General features: G+C 52.6%; 1 protein-coding gene across 3 annotated transcripts in view; it reads right to left on the bottom strand.

The window, feature by feature from the left end:
• The window catches only part of PTPRN (protein tyrosine phosphatase receptor type N), a 42,678-nt gene that overhangs the window by 1,605 nt on the left and 23,109 nt on the right, over window positions 1-17,964 (bottom strand). For 2 of the 3 annotated variants that reach the window (XM_044438358.1, XM_044438360.1), the window contains 18 exons: window positions 17,541-17,724; window positions 16,388-16,694; window positions 16,170-16,262; window positions 15,669-15,706; window positions 14,856-15,178; window positions 14,307-14,393; window positions 13,474-13,553; window positions 12,785-12,849; window positions 11,961-12,173; window positions 11,212-11,427; window positions 10,040-10,187; window positions 9,534-9,607; window positions 8,213-8,290; window positions 7,029-7,148; window positions 5,028-5,194; window positions 1,391-1,444; window positions 1,048-1,112; window positions 730-803 (listed from right to left, as the gene is read on the bottom strand). In XM_044438358.1, the coding sequence (XP_044294293.1) occupies window positions 730-803; window positions 1,048-1,112; window positions 1,391-1,444; window positions 5,028-5,194; window positions 7,029-7,148; window positions 8,213-8,290; window positions 9,534-9,607; window positions 10,040-10,187; window positions 11,212-11,427; window positions 11,961-12,173; window positions 12,785-12,849; window positions 13,474-13,553; window positions 14,307-14,393; window positions 14,856-15,178; window positions 15,669-15,706; window positions 16,170-16,262; window positions 16,388-16,694; window positions 17,541-17,724 (2,386 nt within the window). The remainder of the gene's footprint in view (window positions 1-729; window positions 804-1,047; window positions 1,113-1,390; window positions 1,445-5,027; window positions 5,195-7,028; window positions 7,149-8,212; window positions 8,291-9,533; window positions 9,608-10,039; window positions 10,188-11,211; window positions 11,428-11,960; window positions 12,174-12,784; window positions 12,850-13,473; window positions 13,554-14,306; window positions 14,394-14,855; window positions 15,179-15,668; window positions 15,707-16,169; window positions 16,263-16,387; window positions 16,695-17,540; window positions 17,725-17,964) is intronic. The other variant, XM_044438359.1, reaches the window with a different exon arrangement.

Raw genomic sequence — 17,964 nt, 5'->3', positions numbered from 1 at the left:
ACGAACACTTGCAGGATGAAGGTTGTGCAAGTGGCAATTTCCTCCTGTGTTGGGTGCAGCAGCACAAAAGGTGCTGCAGGTGGCACAGAAAAGATGCTGCTTGTGCAGGGATCATGTGCAGCTCCATTCCGGGGCGAGTCCTGTGCAACCAACCTCCTCCTGCATCAGGTGCAGCCACCTGGACAGCTGCTGCGGGAGGCAAAGAAGAGACGCTGGATTCTTAGCAAGCACCCTGTGTGAACACCGGCATGCTCGCCAGGAATGTGGACTCGTGGCTGTTGCAAAGAGGACTGGAGCCCTGGGAGCTGAGTTCAGGGAGTCCAGCCCATTCCCATTCACAGATCACTAATGGCAGGTGCAGTTCAACACCATCTAGAGGGCCACACATTCCGCACCCTTCCCTTGCAGCAATGTGGCTGAAGGTATTTGAGTTCTTTTGACTTGAGTCCCCACCCAGTAAATCATGAAGACCAAGGCCAGGCGACTCTCTTGGCCGAAATATGCTCCCACCCACTACTATGCTCTCATGCACAATATCTGCTTCTTGAGATAGTTTTATCTTGGCCTGCACCTCTCTGCCTGCCAGTCCTCCCCACGGTGTATTCTTCTCCCATGCTTAAAGCTGCCTGCATGTAGTTTGGTTCTCGCACCAGTGCCAACCCGCAGCGGACGCCTCCAAAGACCCGCATGGCAGTCTCCATCTGAGAAAAGGGGAGTATCGGAAAGTACCTTAGTCTGCACCATGCCGGGTCGTTGATCCCGCACATGCTCCAGGGTGGCTGCAATATCAATCTCCTTCACACCTAGGAAAAGTACAGGCAGAATGTGGTGAAGGGCAAAAAGCAGTGGAGATGGTGGAATGTGGAAACAGATCAGGGTAGATGCAGAGGAGGCAGAAAACCACTAAAACAGTGGCAGGCAGGCAGGCTGGAGGCTCTTGAGAATTATTTTGGTGACATCGGTGTGTGTATCTGTGGACTTGGCCCTCCTGAAGTGGGCAGACTGCATGCAGGGGTGGCCCTGTAGATTCCGCTTTCATCCCCTCACCTTTGGCCATCCGGTTCAGAACCATGTCGATAAGGATGTATGTGCCGGTCCTTCCTGCACCATCACTGCAAAAGATAAGGAGATCGTTATCCTGGAGCAAGCAGGGGCCCTCCCAACCCTGCAAGGATCTGCTGCTCTTCTCAGGGGCTCTGTTAACACCCTTTAGCTCCATTAGCAGGGATGACTGAGGATGCTTCAGTTGTGTAAGCCCTCCGTGGCCCCTCAGCAGAAGACATGCCCTTCCGCCTGCCTTACCTCCGCAGGCTGGGGCTCCCACAGCCTCACCACGACCCCTCTGCTAACAGGTTAATCCCCCACCCGTCCCCATGCCCCGGGGCTTTACCTGCAGTGTACGACGACTGGGCATGAACGGCCCCGATAGCACTTGTTCACCTTCCTGCCAGGACAAGGAAAGGTTGGGATCAGAGCGCAGCCACATTTGGGGTTCCCAGGGAGGAGGCCCTGGCGGGTCATGCTGGTTAAGCACCCTGCCCCTCCCAGCTCAACAACGGAAGAATTTGAAAAGGGGGAGTGAGGGGGCCCTCGGTGAACCAAAATGGTTCCTCTCCTGCAAGCAGCAGCACAGAGGAGTGTGATAAAGTCTAGAAACGGGTGCTACAGGAGCTGCATTAAGTGTGTGTGCGTGCGGGGGGGGGGAGCTATGTCTTCTTTTCAGTTACCCTGCACCAGATCAGAAGACCTGCACCTACTCTAGAGTAATAATGAGATGGCATAGCTGCTAGCCATACATTTGATGCAAAGTCTGCGCTGGTCTTCACACACCAAAACAGATCCAAAAGAGACACAAACTCTCCAAGAGGCTGTGGAGCCTAGAATGCTTTCCACAAGAGAAAATGCCCCCCTTTTCCCTCTCCCCAGCTGGCTTCCCAAAACCCCAAATATGGCAATTTTCACATTCACTTTAACACATAGGAGCCTTGGGCCCCGTGGATATTCTCAGTCCCCTGTCTTAAAACATGGAACCCCCACCCACAACTGCTGTGCAGAGAACCCTGTTCCCCCGAAGGACTCTGGGCCAGAGATAGCAGCTGGTTGCAGGGGGAGTCTCTCTCTGGCCCCGGTGGACAAGGGCGATCGGAGGTGGAATGAAGAAGGTGGGGCACGAGAGCAGCCGGGGCCCTGTCCTGTTCCATGCAGCCGGCACAGCGGCCAATGATCACTTTTGTGACTATGCAACTGGGCCAGGATTACTAGCTGCAAATCACAAAAATGACACTGGCGGCTATGAGAGAGAGAGAGAGAGAGAGAGAGAGAGAAGGGAGGAGGAGGAAGAGGAGAAGTGGTGGTGGTGAAGGAAAGAGAGCATGGCATAATGCAGGCAAAGAGGGAAAACCTGGCAGCACTCCACAGGGTGCTCCCCACAAACAGCTTTACAGAGGAAGCAGCCCCAAAGGGCAGCAGTGGGGAGGAAGGGGGAGTGCAAGCTCAGATCCTCTTGGATTTCAGCTTGCTGGGTGCCCATGCGCGCTGGGGTCCCAAATGCCACGGACCCCACATGGTGCGGGAAGCTTAGAAGGCAGAAGAAATCCTTACACCCTGGGCCATCAGGGTCCTCTCTGCACCCTACCATTTTCGAAGGACGAAGCCACAAACAGTGGTTTTTTTTCTAACAGTCCCCGAAACGCACCGTGGTGAGGTCACAAGCTAGAAATGCCTCTCGTAGCAGCTGCCTGGTAAGATAAAAACAGCCCCACATCCGCACCCAACACCAGCCTCCTCCACCACAGATGCCAAGTCAACAGGAGTCCCCTAGCAGGGGAGGATGGGTGGATGCAAAAAGAGACAATGTTTATCGAAGGGGCACATGGGAGGGACAAGACATGGGGATAAAACAGGTTAGAATAATTATGAAAGCAGGCACTCCACAACTGAGCTCTAGATAAGGAAAGGCGCCCACTGTTCTTCTGAAATTTCTTCACTTCTTTTGCCCCATCAGTGTGTTTAGTCACTGGGCCTCATGAGACTGCATGGTGGGGGGAGGAAGGCAAGACACCAAGCACAGCTGAAATCGAGCCCTTCCCAATTGTTGATCCTCAGGCACCAGGAAACATGCAAAGTAATGGCATATTTGCACCAATGATTTGTTTACATAAGGCATCCAATTTCGGCATTCCCCAGTCTGATGCCCTCCAACTGTGTTGGGGCACAGCTCTCAACACAGAGCCACAGCCAGCATGGAGAAGGGTGTCCCCCTAAGTTTTGCCAGGCTTTTGGGGCTGGGCTGCCATTTCATGCTTAAGTTGAGGTGGGTGCAAGGTTCAAAGCATGGCTCAGAAGTCCCACTAACTTGCTTTTACTGCATGGATTAAGAGCTTTTGTCACATTCAAGCATGTTTACCTCCTAATCAAATGCAACTGGTCTTAAAGAGGGAAGCTGACCCTCTGCCACTCTCCCTAAATGGCTTCCCTTTTGAAATGGGCCAGATTCAGAAGGATTTCTCTCATGCACCTCCTCCAACTATTATTCAAGTGTCCCTGAAATCATTAAACACTTTCCTTGGCTTTGGGGTGTTTATCCAGACTCTCCTCAAGTATGCCTCTTCTGAAGCCTACATTTCCCCCAAACCATTGCACAAATATGGGATGCCCACGCTAGTGGAGACTGCAGAAACAGCGACTCTCCTGTGAGTCAATAATAATGCATTTGAGGTGCAGAAGCACAGGCCAGAGAGCTCTGAAATTTGCTAGAAAAGTCTAATCCCCTTTACACCAGTCACAAGTTATTTGGTGTTTTCCCAGCTTTTGTGATTTTTCCTCATTCTAAAAGGTTGAGACAACCTCCTCAGTCTTAGTTATTGGTAATAAGAACCTTGAGCTAAAATATCCAGTTATTTTGGGCCTTTGGACTCTGTCCATCACTGGAATGTGGACCCCAAGAGCTTCTCTGAGATAGAGTTTGGCCTTTGGACAGAAAGTGGTTCAGCCAGAGCTGAATTATCCATACAGCAGGGATGGGGAATGTGTGGCCCACCAGGTGATGCTGGACTGCAGCTCTTACCATCCCTCACTATTGGCTATACTGGCTAGGAGTGGTGGGCATAGAGGGCCACACATTTCCCAGCTGTGCCACAGAGCAAATTCCAGGGTGTGCTGTATTTTCCAGTTGCTACAAGGATTTCCAACAGGACTGGACATGCCTTAAAAAGGCAATATTCCAGCGATGCTCAAAAGAAAACCATTGCATATGGCACCAGTACAATGTGCTTTTGAACGGGACCTTGTAAGAACTGTGTGATGTTGTTCTTGGCTCCGCAAAAAGACCTTGGTGGTTGCCTGATGGCCTTGGAGCAGCAGAGAAAAGAGAGTGCTTGAAGCTAAATAAGCACTCTCCATATTGTCAGGCTGGCAGTGGGGAAAAAAGGAGTGGATGAGAGTTATGAGCCACTATGTGGGATCCCAAATTATGACCCATGATCTCTGTTGAATTTAGTTGGTCCTTAAGAGAACAACAGGTAAATTAAAAAGGACGCTGCATCACTCGCTGGGTGCCTCCTGCTTCAAATTCATTCATGCATATATTTTGTACCGCAAGGGGACACTTTATGCATCCGACAAAATGGGCTACAGTGCACCAAAGCTTATACCATAATAAGTGTTAAGGTTCTAGATGTCACGAACCCCTCGGTTGTTTTTGCAGCTTCAAATGTCTCCCTGGCACGGTGGTATCTTGTTCCCCCTGTTCCCAAGAGTCACAAAACAGACTTACTTGTCATTTTCTTTCCGGGTTGCTGCTCCTTTCCCCAGAAGGCCTCCTATCACTGGCCTGGGAAATCTTTCACCAGCCATGCTTTATCATACCAGAAAAGGTTTTTACAGGTGGGCATTACCCATTTTCTGGAATTCAGCCAAAGATTGCGTTCGTTCCCCGACCCTTACACCAGGGATTGTGTGCCACAGGCCACCCTGACATCTCATCCTGTTACTGGGGACAGAGCAAGGGTGGAGGGAGAATCCCACACCTGCGGAAGTCGAGAAGAGGCCGTGCGGTGGTGGGGATGCCCTCTGCTGGCCAGCTCAGGAAGTGGAACTGTGTCAAGGTCCGTGTCTCCTGGGACTGCACATTCTTCAGGTAGAAGCTGCGCACCAGGAAATCCTCACACCAGATGTGTTCTGAGACCAGGTTCACCTGGATGAAGATGGCAGGGAGGCAGGGAGGGTGGGTGCAAGAGGAGAAAGAACAATGGGACACTGCCAGCTTCTACTCTTCTGTTAAGAAAGTACCGGCCATCTAAGCCAAACACACCCCATTGCCAGCTTACTTTCCAGTTTCTCTCTACTTTTACTCTTCTTCAGTTAGCTACAGCTCCTCCCCTGCTGTTCTGCAAGTTGCTAGAAATGGACAGTGCATGCGGGAAAAGAGGAAGACCAGCCTGACATGGAAAGCATAGTTGCAAGGTTGACCAGAGTGGCCACAGTCAGATCCTATAGAGCTTATCAACATCACAGGTTGGCAGCAGGTAGATTGGGATCTACTAATGGGTCTTTGGATGACCTGCTGTAGATCAGCAAGAGTGTCTGATCCCAGCAAGCTGAAAAGCAGCAGCGACATTGCTTTCTCCAGCGAAATTAGGCTGCTGAATGGAGGAAGCTTGGGGTAAGCAGGAGGAGATTTTTGTGTGAAAGGATCATGAACTCAAATCGTTTATGGTTCTAAAAAACCAAGTCATAGGCTCAGGGTATCCTGTTCTTTACTCATTATATCTTTTGCACCTGGCTCTGATTGGTGGATCTCAGGGATCAGGTAAAAACAAAGCAGAACCCAAACACCAGAGATCTAGCCTCCTGTGATCTACTCCACCAGGATTCACAGTTTGTGTCGCTCTCATTGGGCTGCTAACCTGGAGTTTTCCCAGGTACACACGGCCCTTGCAGAACTACTTTTGGTCAATCACATCACTTTCTCCTCAACTGAACAGAATTACAAATCATGTAGAATGGTTAAGGCATTCGTTCTGGGAGGACCAGTGCCTTAATCCTGCAGGCGGTGGCATAATTTCACACACAGCTGCTCTCAAGCATGAGTTTTCTCATGCTGTTTGCACATGAAGGACTGTTACATTGCTTTAGGGCTTGGGTGGGTGATGCCACTGGAGAAGGGGGCTAGCTATCCAGGCTCCGCAAAGGGATGGCTGCTACAGAAGGAGGAGGCTGAAAAGAAGGAAGGAAGGAAGGAAGGAAGGAAGGAAGGAAGGAAGGAAGGAAGGAAGGAAGGAAGGAAGGAAGGAAGGGAAAGGCTCCATATGAGAAGCTTTTCTGTGCAATACTCCCTCTCAGCCGGGAGGCAGTGTAGGGCTGGTGGCTATAGCTCAGCAGCAAAGCAACTGCTTTGCATACAATTCCCAGCATTTCCATGGAGGGCTAGGAAGAAATCCTGCCTGAAACTTAGCAGGCTGCATCTGGCCACTCTGAGGGCCAAATATGGCCCATGGATAGCTAGCTGCTCATATTCATCTTTAGGTAAAAAGGGAAGCCAGTCCGGATTCCCTGAGCTCGGAGGGGCCATGTAAATAGGAGACTGAACCAAGTTCAGGGACATTGTTATCATCAGTCAGGGACACAGAATGTTAGTCCCAGGGCCCCAAAATGGCTGGCCTGAAGTCCACTCCAGCCGACCTGGGATTCCCCAGAAAGCCATTCTTCCTTTCTCCAACTGCTGATTTTTTGGGGTAGTTTCCCAACTGTAGCATGGCTTCTCTCACATTCTACAAGTTGGAAATGCCTTTCCTAAGTCTTAGTTGCTAGCAGTAAGAGCTTTAATCTCAGGTATGCGGCAGTTTGAGTGTTGTTGATACTGTGGCCCCTCCCCTTTATCCTATAGCCCCACCCACCCAGGCGCGTGGCCCTCATTTCCTTCTCGGAAACTGGATTTGGCCCTGTGGCTGAAAGAGGCCTGGTCGTCCTGCCCTGAGACAACTATGGCAGCCAAGCAGGCCGTTGGGGTACCTGATGATCTGGCTCACCTCGTAAATGTGGTAAAGCGAGGAGCCCTCGTCAGGCCAGTAGCGGTCACACTGCTTGACCCCGTCTTCCACCAGCGGGCTCAGCATCACGATGACTGTGCAGCCGTTCTCCCATACCATCTGAGGCACAAGCAACAGGCCTTAGCACAGCTCGGCCCCTCAAAGAAGACCCCCTCCCCAGACCGAAAGAGGGCAAAATCAACATCGGAGAGGAAGGGTGGGTGGCAGCCGTGCCCAGGTGGACACCAGGCATGGCTGAGGTCAGATGCTTTTGCCACGCCAGAAGCAAAAAGCAGAGGCCCGCTTCAGCTTCAGTCACGCTCCAGGCCGAATGTGGATGAGCCCAGCCTGAAGCCTACCTCAGGGCTGTGTGTGTGCCATACAACCATAGCTACAGCTGATGTGGGCACAGGATTTAGCATACTGGAAATCTTTGCTTCCATTTAAAACAATGTGGAAAGCTAGAATTTCCATCCCTTGTGGTTGCAGAGGGCAGCTTATGGGCCTGGTCTAGTCAAATGTGGGATTTGAAGAGAGAGGCACAGCAGGACATTCAGTAACTGGGCTTCAGTCTCTGTGTTGCTCCTTCTGCCACCCCCCGCCCACTCTGCATCACCATCACATGCCACTTTCCCATGCTAAATTTTTTGCTCAAAGCAGGCAGCATCAGAAAAGTGCACACAGTACACTCCCATTCCTAGCAGAAATAAAATAAAATTATACAAAGCATACTGAGGAGCTTTGCCAATATGGATCACTATTTGCCATTTCTCGGTGTGGACCATACGTCACGCCGCCCTTAGCCTCCAACAGCTTTCCTACCTTGTGGCTCTCCAGATCTTTAGGAATGCAACTCCCAGGATTCCTGATCATTGGCCATGCTGGCTGGAGTTCATGGGAGTTGAAGTCTGCAGCATTTGGAGGGCACCAGGCTAGAAAATGCTGGTGTTCTCTTAGGCAGCGCTGGAATAGGTTCCCACATGCCAAAGTGCAGGGAACAGAAGGTAGCTCTCCAGGTGCTTTGGACTTCAACCCAGCAACTGCTGCCAACATGACCAATGATCAGGGGTGTTAGGAGCCAAAGTCCAAACCATCTGGAGGTCTACTTTCTGTCCACCCATTGGTACAGGCCTCTCTGCATGCCAACCCTCAGGAAAGCTTGTCTTCAGTCAGTTGGGGCTCACCTGCCAGAAGTCAGCGATGGTGTGGGAAAGCGGCCCCTGTGTGGCAATGTATGCCGGCATCCGTGGATCATGGTCAATCTGCAATGGAAAGAGTGTGCATGGAAGGCTTCCTGAACAGAGTGGGTAAAGCAGAGCTAGGGACAAGAGAGCAGCCTCAAGAGGCCAGGAGGCGGCGTCTTGCTGGGGACCTGCTACTAGCTTTCCTTAACCTGTAACCTTCTGGTGCTGGACTATGACTCCCACCATCCACTCACAGCATGTCTCTTGGCCACACCTCCTGGGAGTGATGGGGTGTGTAGTCCAGCATCTGAAGGCACCCAGTTAGGAGATGCTGTTCAGCACTGGTCATTCTTGCAGGAGTTCTTGTGGCAGTGCAACCACCAGCCTTGGAGGTGCCCCCAAATTGTGAGCAATAGAAACTGTTCCTGTGACATCTTACTGCCTGCCCCCCCCCCCATCCACAAACAGGGAGGCAGACAATCAGCCCACTTTCCAAATATATTAAATTGGAGGTGGAATAAAGAGAGCAATGAGAAGGAAGAAATCAAAGGCAGCGAGCCCCAAATCTGTAGTGATCCAGTGTACATGTTTTTCAAACTCTGTCGGTAAAGAACAACCATGGGTTGTTTCTTCACTCCCCAGCAAGTCACAATTCCAGATTGGGACATCAGCATCAACAACCTGGGTATGGCGATCCCTGCTGGTTTTTTTCAGTTCAGTGGGAGCAGGTTGCCTGCTGGTTCATGATGCTTTTTTAAACCACCCACTGGTTTAAACCGCTGTGATACACAAACTTGCCCACTACTGGTTGCACAATGCTATTCTAGGCGCACTTTTAAAATATCCTTATTGAAGGTTGAAAGAAATGTAAAACTTCTGCCCAGGAAGAAAGATCACAGTTTGAAGAGCAGTTGGGTTTTGCGAGTGGAACAGATGGTGTCCAACTGGGACGTGCCAGACTTCGCACCAAGAAGCGAGGAAATGCACCTGATTCTGGAAGGCAGGTGAGAGACAGTGGCTGGAGGGCTCTGACTCTTTCCCCACCTTGGCAGCACTGGAAGGTCATGTCCAGTAAAACAAGATGGTTGAACTCAGCTGAAGAGCTGCTGGCCGGGGAATGGGGAGGGGGCTCTTCTTCTATTTCTGGAGAGCTGTGGGGGGGAGTCATGGGGGATGCCACTTACAAGAGAGCAGCAGGTGTTGCTGGGGCTGAGAAAGCAACTGCAAGAGGCGCTCTCTTAGGGGGCAGCCAGGCAGCTCTCAGTGGGCTCAAGAGAGCAGTGGGATTTCAAGGGTGCAGATCTGAGCACCTGCCACTCACAATCGGGCTGGCATTGATGAAGTCGCTCCGGGATGGGTTGCTCTCTGCCTTCAGCTTGATGCGCGCATGGTCATCTGGGAACAGCAGAAAGAGACGTGAGCCCCAAGGAAGCACCCCCCCCCCCACTGGTGCAGAGAATCCCAGGGGCTATTCTGCACCTCAGCACTGTGGATGCAGCACTTCTCAGGGAGCAGGAGCCTTTGCCCACCAAGAGCTGCAAGTTTTCCACCACACAATCAGGTGTTAGGCCAGGCTGGGGAACATGTAGTCTTCCGGATGTTGTTGGCCTGCAAACCCCATCAGCCCCGGCCAGCATAGCCGATGCCCAGGAATAACAGAACTTGTAAACCAACAGCAAGTGAAGGGCTCCATGTTTCCTGTCCCTGTTTTAGGCAATAAGCCTTCGCCTTCTTTCCAAGGTCCTGCCTCCTGGGAGCCTTGCCAGCAGGAGTGCTGGGAAGAAACCCACCCTAAGCAGCCCGGGGCAGTGGCTTCCAGGCACTCACAGGGCACGTAATCCGGGCTCCGAGTCTTTTTGATGTTGGCTTCGTGCTGGGCAGCATCGCAGGTATTGGGCTCAGCCTGGTAAGCGCACAGAGCTTGCCACTCCTTGGCTAACCTGTCACGATTGCGCAGATGGTCCTCCATGTAGGCCTGCAGGGAGCAAAGGTGCAGTGAGCCCTAAAGGCATCCACTTGCAAGAAAGAGATTGTGTGTGATGTAAGGGGGCTGCTGACATCTATTGGTCTACATCATCGTCATCGTCGTCGTCATCATCATCATCATCTCTGCTTCCCATGGGAAACCCAGAAGCAGAACACGTGTGCTACTGCAGCCCCCGACAAATGGCATTCACCTCTGATCAGGATGAATAGCCACTAATTAATAGCCACTAATAAGTTTGTCCAATCCCCTTTAAAACCCATCCAAATTGGTGGCTATAACTATATCCTATGGAATCACATTCCATAGTTGAACTATGTGTGGTGTGAAGAAGCGTTTCTTTTCATCAGTCCTGCATTGTTCACCAATCTGTTGTTGTGGCTGACCCGGGCTTCTTGTATGATGAAAGGGAGAGAAAAAGGTCTCCTGATCCACTTTATCGGTATCTCTTTCTTGTCTTCCGTTACTCACTTTTGCCTCCATGGAAAGCCAAGGTAGGAAGGGCACTGCTGCACCTGGCAATTAGCAAAGTTGGAGGAGACAAGAGGCCCACCAGGAGTGCTGCCACCACATCACCTACCAGGTTGTCATTTTACTATACAGGTGTGTAGATATGGCATCTCTTGCTATTGGAAAGCTGTCTCTGAAAAGCTGACACATGCCTGTCTCTCTGCACATAAGGTGCAGCCACCAGCTGGTGGAGAAACAAGACCCAGGTGGCTGGGCCTTGGGGGCTGTTCCCAGGGCTCTGGAAGGGAGCTTGGGCTGGCGTCCCCTTTATTGTCCTTCTACCAACAAAGATGTCCTATTCAGGCAGGCCCCTGTTTGGGACGTAAGCTGATGAGTCACTCAGAGGCTGCCATTCCCTTGTTATCAGAGTGCAGTGACTTGCTTTGATGTTCTGTTTCAATCGAGATTCTGTTTTCGGTCTCCTTAATTGCTGTGAGGCACCTACTCTGCCAGTCTGGGTGGCACGGCAGGAGATCAGCTAAGCAGAAAAACTGCTATGCCTCACCAGAATCATGTGCCCAGTGGAGATGTCCATGTTGGATTGCACGGGCTCCTCGCACCAGGACGGCGTGCTGCTGTGGGAGCTGGGGCTGGCCTGGGGCGCATCGCTGAACTGTGAGGAGACGCTGCTGACACGGGAGTTCTCTGCCGGGGCGGGGGGCGGGGGCGCCTCTGCCCGGCCGAAGAGCGACTTGGCGGCCATGTGCTGCCGGCAGAGCTCCTGTGGGAAAGACGCAGCTGCAATGTGGTTGTCGGCCAGGTGCTATCTTTAGCTTATTGATTCATGACCTTTCTATTCCGACTTTCCTCTCAGGAGGCCAGAGAGGAGCGGGTGGCTCTCCCCCGCTTTCACCCTCACAGCTATCCTGTGAGATGGGTTAGCCTGAGAGCGGGCGGCTGGCCTAAGAGCCTCCCGTGAGCTTTGTGGCCGAGGGAGGGCTTGAACTCAGGTCTCCCTGGCCCTGGCCCAGCTCTTTAGCCATGATGCCACACTGGAGCTAAAAATCACTGGTGGGAGGGGGCAGGCTGCACCAGGCGAGCCCCATGACCGAGACCCTTCCTGCCTGCACTCAGAGATATTGCTAACATAAATACAAGCAGGAGGGAAAGCCGTGCGATGGGTCCGCTCTGGCCAGCTTAGATGGGCAGCCTGCAATGTGGGACCAGGAGCCAGGACTCCGGCAGGACTCCGTGGTGAAAGGCTGACTCGCCACCCACCCCTCTCCTCCCCTCCCCTCCCCTCCCAGCCAGTACCTGGTACTCAAAGGTGCTGTCTGCAGCCCCTTCAGGCCCCAGCCCAGCCAGCCGCTCCTTCTCGCGTTGCCTCGCATGCTGGCGCAGGCAGAAGACCACAGCGGCAGTGATGACGATGCCGGCCACGCAGGCCAGTAAGACGAAGGTGAGCAGCACGGAGCGGAAGGTGTCCCCAAAGTGTGTGGGGTGCGGGTATGTTGCAGCCTCGTTGCGCTGTGGGGTCAGAACAGTGGAGTTCCCAGGCAGGAAAGAGAGGGCCACTCAAATAGGCAAGGAGGCACAGTGGCCAGCAATCTCCAGACCACCCTCCCTTCCCAGATGTTCTAGACTCCCCCTCCCATCAGCCCCAAGACATGTGGCTGATCACTAGGAAAGCTGGGAGGTGTGGTCCAAACCTTCTGAAGGGCACGAGGAGGAGAATGCTGCCTGCTGCACTGAGTATCCTCGCTCATTGCCCTTGTGGCAAGACGCCAGACAAGTGGCTTCTCCTCTCTGTGGAGAAAGGGCCACTTCCCCTTGCCCTGCTAGAACCCAGCAGTCCCTGAGAGTGCCCACTGCGCTCACACTTCTTGCTGTAGGCACCCTGCAGCCAGCACACTTTCCGGGCATTGCATGCGGGCAGCAAAACATATCGCCCTCTGCTCTCTCTTGGGATCTCCAGGTGCCCATCGGAGCACACCCACTCCAAATACTGTGGACTTTCAAAATGATCTGGTTAATGCCCCAGTGCTTGGATAACGCCTGGATAATGATCTGGAATGCTCCAACCTGTCCCCGTACCTGACCGTCAAGGCTCAGCAGAGGCCAATCACCACACGCCTTACCTGTCCAACACCCATCTGAAGGATCTTCACTCCCACCTCAGTCTCCAGCTGCGGTTTCACCTGTGCTAGATGGGAAAGTGGGGAGGGTAGAAGAAAGGAATCCACATGGGAGGGCTACCCTTCAGGTTGGGAGACATGCAGGTCAGCCATTGTTGAAAGGCGGGTAGTTGCCAGGGGAAGGAGAGCTTTTGGCTGGCTTGGCAAAAAGGGCGCCCGTCTGCCAGTGCGACATCACACGGGAGGCTGCCTTGATCGGGGTGCAGAACGCCTTTCAGCCAATTCAGTTCCACAGAAGCTCTCGGTGGCTCCAACCCAGCAGTAGAAGAGATGAAGGCAAAAAAGGCCACTCTAAAATATATTTCCAAAGCCTGCCGCATTGCTGTTTAAGGTCCTTACTGCCTTAGTAAAGTAAACCTTAGGAGAGACATTTTGACCTTAAAGCTGGGAAACCACCCAATGAAGTCTGCTCATGCAGGAACTCTGGGTAGGCGAGCAGGAAATGGGCAGGCAGGCAGGCAGGCAGGAGAGCACACAGGTTTTGTCAATTAAGAATATATACCATGCTGAAGGGCATCCCACATGTATTCGTCCAGAATTACCAGCTCCTTCCTGGATCCAGGATGGGGAAAGGGGTCTGAAAACCAGGTGGCTCCTCAGCCATGGTGACCACCAATCCGCAGTTAACTTACCAGCCCTGTTGGCTACATCGCCCAGTGTCAGGTTTTGGTGGTTTTGACGGACACGGAACGTGAGCGCTGGGCCCACAATGCTGCAGGGGAAAGGATTCACAGGTTACAAGGTTCCTGCTTCTAGCCACTGGTGCTGTTTGGCCAACAGGCATGCCTTTCTCTGCCCTTTCCTGCAGGTTGCCTCTCTTGCTACTGTCTTCATGCCCACATAGATGTCCCTGTCATGAACTCCTCAAACAAAGCCCTCCTGTGCTTTGCCTCAGGGTGAGAAACAACACGATAATCATGATCTGGGAGACCTCCAGGAGTCTGGCCAAAAGCCAATTTGCCGCCAGCACCCAGTCACTTGAGGAAGGGCAGCCAGGGGGTTGTGGCCAGGATGCGTTCCAGTTCTCTGCTCATAGATTCGGGTGGCTCATTCTGGCTAGCAGAGCAGACTCAAGATCCAGTGGCAGCGAGCCTGCCGACATAAGCAGACTAGCGCCTTGCAACCATCACCCCTCAGGGGAAAGCGCCAGGACAGGAGATGCAGCTCAGGGGATTTGCATGCGGAAGGTCTTGGGTTCAACCCCCAGCATCTCCAGGGAGGGCTGGGAAAATTCCCACCTGAAACACTGCAGACTAGGCTAGATGGTCCATTTCAGCAACCCAAAAGGCACGGGAGAGACCACTAAGAGCATCTCCTTGGGAAATGCAGCTTCTTCTGGGTAAGCCACCAGCACTGCCCTCCCTCCTGCCTCCCCAAGCTCCTCCCTGTTCCGTGGGAACAAAAAGAACAGCACACTGCAGGTCCTGATGGATCCCCCACCTCTCAGCTAAGCTCTGGCACTCACCTGATGTTGATGAAGCTGGCAGTGGACAAGTGCATGTACTCAGCCAGGATTTCCAGGAGCCGGATGCCAGCAGCAAGGCCCAATGTCCTGCAGGTGGCAGAGATGGAGCAGGTCAAGAGCTGATGGAGGAGGAGGTCTGGGTGGCCAAGACCTTTCCCCATATTTGATAGACAATACCTGGAACCTCCCTTCCCTCCTGCCAGAAAACAGGGCAGCAATCTGGCAAAGAGCTGCTCTTCTGGTCACAAGCATCCCAGCCATGATTTTCAACAGCCCAGGCAAGGTGGCAATCAGGTCGGGGTTCAGCCCACATAATGCAGGGTTTGTAGAATGAGGTCCTCCTTCCCCACCCAGCATCTTCCAGATATGTTGGGCTACAACTCCCACAATCCCCTTGGCCACTGGCCAAGCTGGCTGATGGAAATTAGAGTCCCAAGACATCTGGATAGTCATCAGCGCCTTGCATCAGAGAACACACCTGCCCACCTGGTGCCATCCTTGCCCACATTTCCACGGCCGCAACCCCCAACCAGCACCCCCCTCCCTCACTTCTGGTCAGTGACAATGTAGCCGTATTCCTCCGCAGTCAGTGCCGTCTCTGGCCGCTCCGCCTCCTTGCCAGTTCCTCCTGGGGCGGTGTAGCTCTTCTTCACCATCACCTGCCCCGGGGGCCTGGCCGCATCCCCCTCAGCAGGGTGCAGAGGCTGGGGCTGCTGTGGGGAGGCCGTTGTCAGCACTGCCGTGGCCTTGGGGGGGCCCAGCGTCTCCCCCTCAGCCTGTATCTGCCCCTCTGTGGGAGCCGTGCTGGCATCGCTCTCCTGGGAGGGCGGAGGCTCCGGCTCGTCCCCATGCTGCATTTCAGCTTCTGTGGCCTGCGGAGGAAGAGACAAACCGCTCAGCACACCCAGGGTAGCAGAACTCAGCCGTTCCAGCCCACTGTCAGGAACTCCCCCAGCCCTCTTGCTCAACCAGCCTTGCTAATCGCAAACCCATCCGTCTCTTAGCAGCCTAAGGCTGGCCAGGTCCAAGTCTTGATCTGAGGATGCCGACAGGCCCTCTCCCATCCGCTGCCACAAGCTCTCCTCCACCTTTTGGCTATGGGGTGTGGTACGGTGGCACAGCATGGCCAAATCAGAGGAAGATGACAATTATTGCCTACCACTACTTCTCCACTGGAATTTATTTCCACCCGCAGAAGCTTTTGGGAAAGGGCACCTCAACATTCTTCAGAGGGCTTTAGGATTCTGGCCCAGTGACTGCACTTTGCATCTAGAACATGGGGACACATGTGGTCCCCCAAAGCCTTTGTGGTGGCCACCTAAGATGCCAAAGAACTAAAGCTGTAGAAGAAGCTGCACTTACCCGCTTAGAGTCCAGAGTGTCTGGTCCAAAGCCACCACCTGGAGAATTAGAAAAGGGGAATGTGTAATTTTTAAGGTGAGGGATCTTTAACCCTAAGCCTGTCTGGCAGTCAAACCTGTCCCCAGGATGAGTGGGCAAGGAGGCAAGAAAGGGCTTGTTCTGCACTGGCATCAAACCTCTTCAACAGGTTGCCATGGAGGGACCCATCTCGGCAAACTTCTAGGAAGCTTCTGAACCTTTGTTTTTTTCCTTTGGTCTTCCCCTGATTATGTGTTTTCGGACTCTTTTGTGTAGAATTAGTCAGAATTATGTTTTAGATTTTAGTACTACCTAGGCTAGATGCTTTAATGTTAAGCACTGTTAATGTCATCAGTTTTTGCCACCTTTGTCACCGTATCTGTTTTTACTGAATGAGACCTTACAGGGTACACTGCCTTGGGAGTCCTCTTGTCCTGAAAGGCAGCTTAGAAATTTTTCTAAGAAAAAATAAAAAAAAAATACCATGTTCACTTGGACTCTGGAGGAGACGGATCATGTCCTCTGGTCTAATCCCATAGCTGGCAAGCACTGCTGTGAGTCTTTGTACAGCTCTGTCTGCAGGACAAAAGATGAAGCTGCCACCCACATGTCCTGACAGCTCTCAGGGCTTCCAGGTGGAGATCATAAGCAACAAGTTACTTGTGGGACCCCCATGAAGACACATGCAAGAATGCTCTCACCTGGCTCAGCCAAGTGTGCCCAGGACTTCCTTCCATCTTCGGAGCTTTCACCGTAGTCTTGAAGGGGACTGTCTGTCTTGGAATTTTGCTTGTTCAGAACCCGAGCTTTGGATTTACCTGCCTCCTCTTGAGTCAAGTAAAGTGCGCCAAGGTCTTGGAAAAGTTGGCCTCCATCTGCTCCCTGCTGCCCCCTATAGGACGGGGCTGTGCTGGCACCGAACAGGGTCTTGGAAGCAGCTGCTCTGTCCAGGAGAATGGGAGGCTCTGGGTTGCTGTGATCCTGGAAGGGGACATCTGAGTAGGAGAACTGAAACAGAAGTCCAGAAAAGGCAAGATAGGATCCGAGGGAACTACCTTATGCCAGTGGTCTGGTCCAGTACTGTTGACACAGCCCAGCTGTGGCTCTCCTGGGTTTCAGGCAGGAAGCTTTTCCAGCCCTACCTGGAAATGCAGGAGATCACCTTATGCATGTCAAGCAGGTGTTCCGACACTGAGCCACGGCCTTCCTCTCTAATAGCCCAGGACAGAGAGGTAACAGGGCAACATGCACATGCATAAAAATTGTATTTCAAAGGAGTATAAAGCTTGAAACATGCGTGTTAAAGTGCAACCTTTAAGTTAATCTGCCAAGATATTGAACCAAAAACGAATTGCTATTAGTGTTACTGTTATTGCAGCTTTTATCACGTTTTATTTGCAGGAGGAGCCATAGCTCTGTGGCAGAGCCATCCTTGCATGCAAACGCTTCCAGGATCTTTACCTGGCACTTCTGTTACAAAGAAGGCTCACAAACAGCAGCAGGAGGAATTGGGCTGGATTGACCCAACAACAGACTGAGCTGGTATAACAGAACTTCATATGTCCTGTCGGACATGGCCTTATATTTTGAAAGGTGCTATTTTGAAATAAGAGAACAGAAAGACTACAGAAGATATGCAGACTTGGATGGAGGTGGGGACCCTGTGGTCCTTCTAGATGCTGTTGGGACTCCCACTCCCATCAGGCCCAGCCAGCATAGCCGGTGGTTGGGGACAGAGGGAACCACTAAGGTCACCCAGCCCCATTTTAAATTCAGACATTCTGCAGAAACCGCCACGTGTTGGCTGGGGCTGCCCCTCAAGGCCCTCTGTATGCAGCCATAGCAAAGACACACCTGATGATGAGGGTGAGAGGACAGGAAGGCATCCTTGTAGCCCAGCTCAGGCTGAGAGGGCAGCAGGAGTTCCAGGTACCGCTGCAGCAGGGCTGGTGGGAGGGCAGGCTGGCGGGCTGCCTGGAGGAAGGCCGGCTCAGCGGGCAAAGCGGATCTTCTCGGAGCCTGGTGGATTGGTGGCAACCTGCAAAGAGAACAGAGCAGGATACTTGCTATTCCTATGCTCCTTGACTGCAAGAAGCCGTATTTTGCAGTGCTGCAAGAGGCATGTTCTACATGGTGGAATATCTTCACAGCCAGCAGCTCTGAATGCCAGACTGGGAAGCCCAGATTCAAATCCCCACTCAGCCTGAAAGCTCTTCAAAGGACTTTGGGTCAGTCACTGACTCAGCATAACCAACCTCACAGGGTTGTTGCTAGAATA

The sequence above is a fragment of the Varanus komodoensis genome, unplaced genomic scaffold, assembly GCF_004798865.1.
Source record: "Varanus komodoensis strain SLA01 unplaced genomic scaffold, ASM479886v1 scaffold32, whole genome shotgun sequence".
Taxonomy (NCBI): Eukaryota; Metazoa; Chordata; class Lepidosauria; order Squamata; family Varanidae; genus Varanus; species Varanus komodoensis.
The sequence above is the reverse complement of the archived record's forward strand: the minus strand, read 5'-3'. Positions and strand labels throughout refer to the sequence as shown.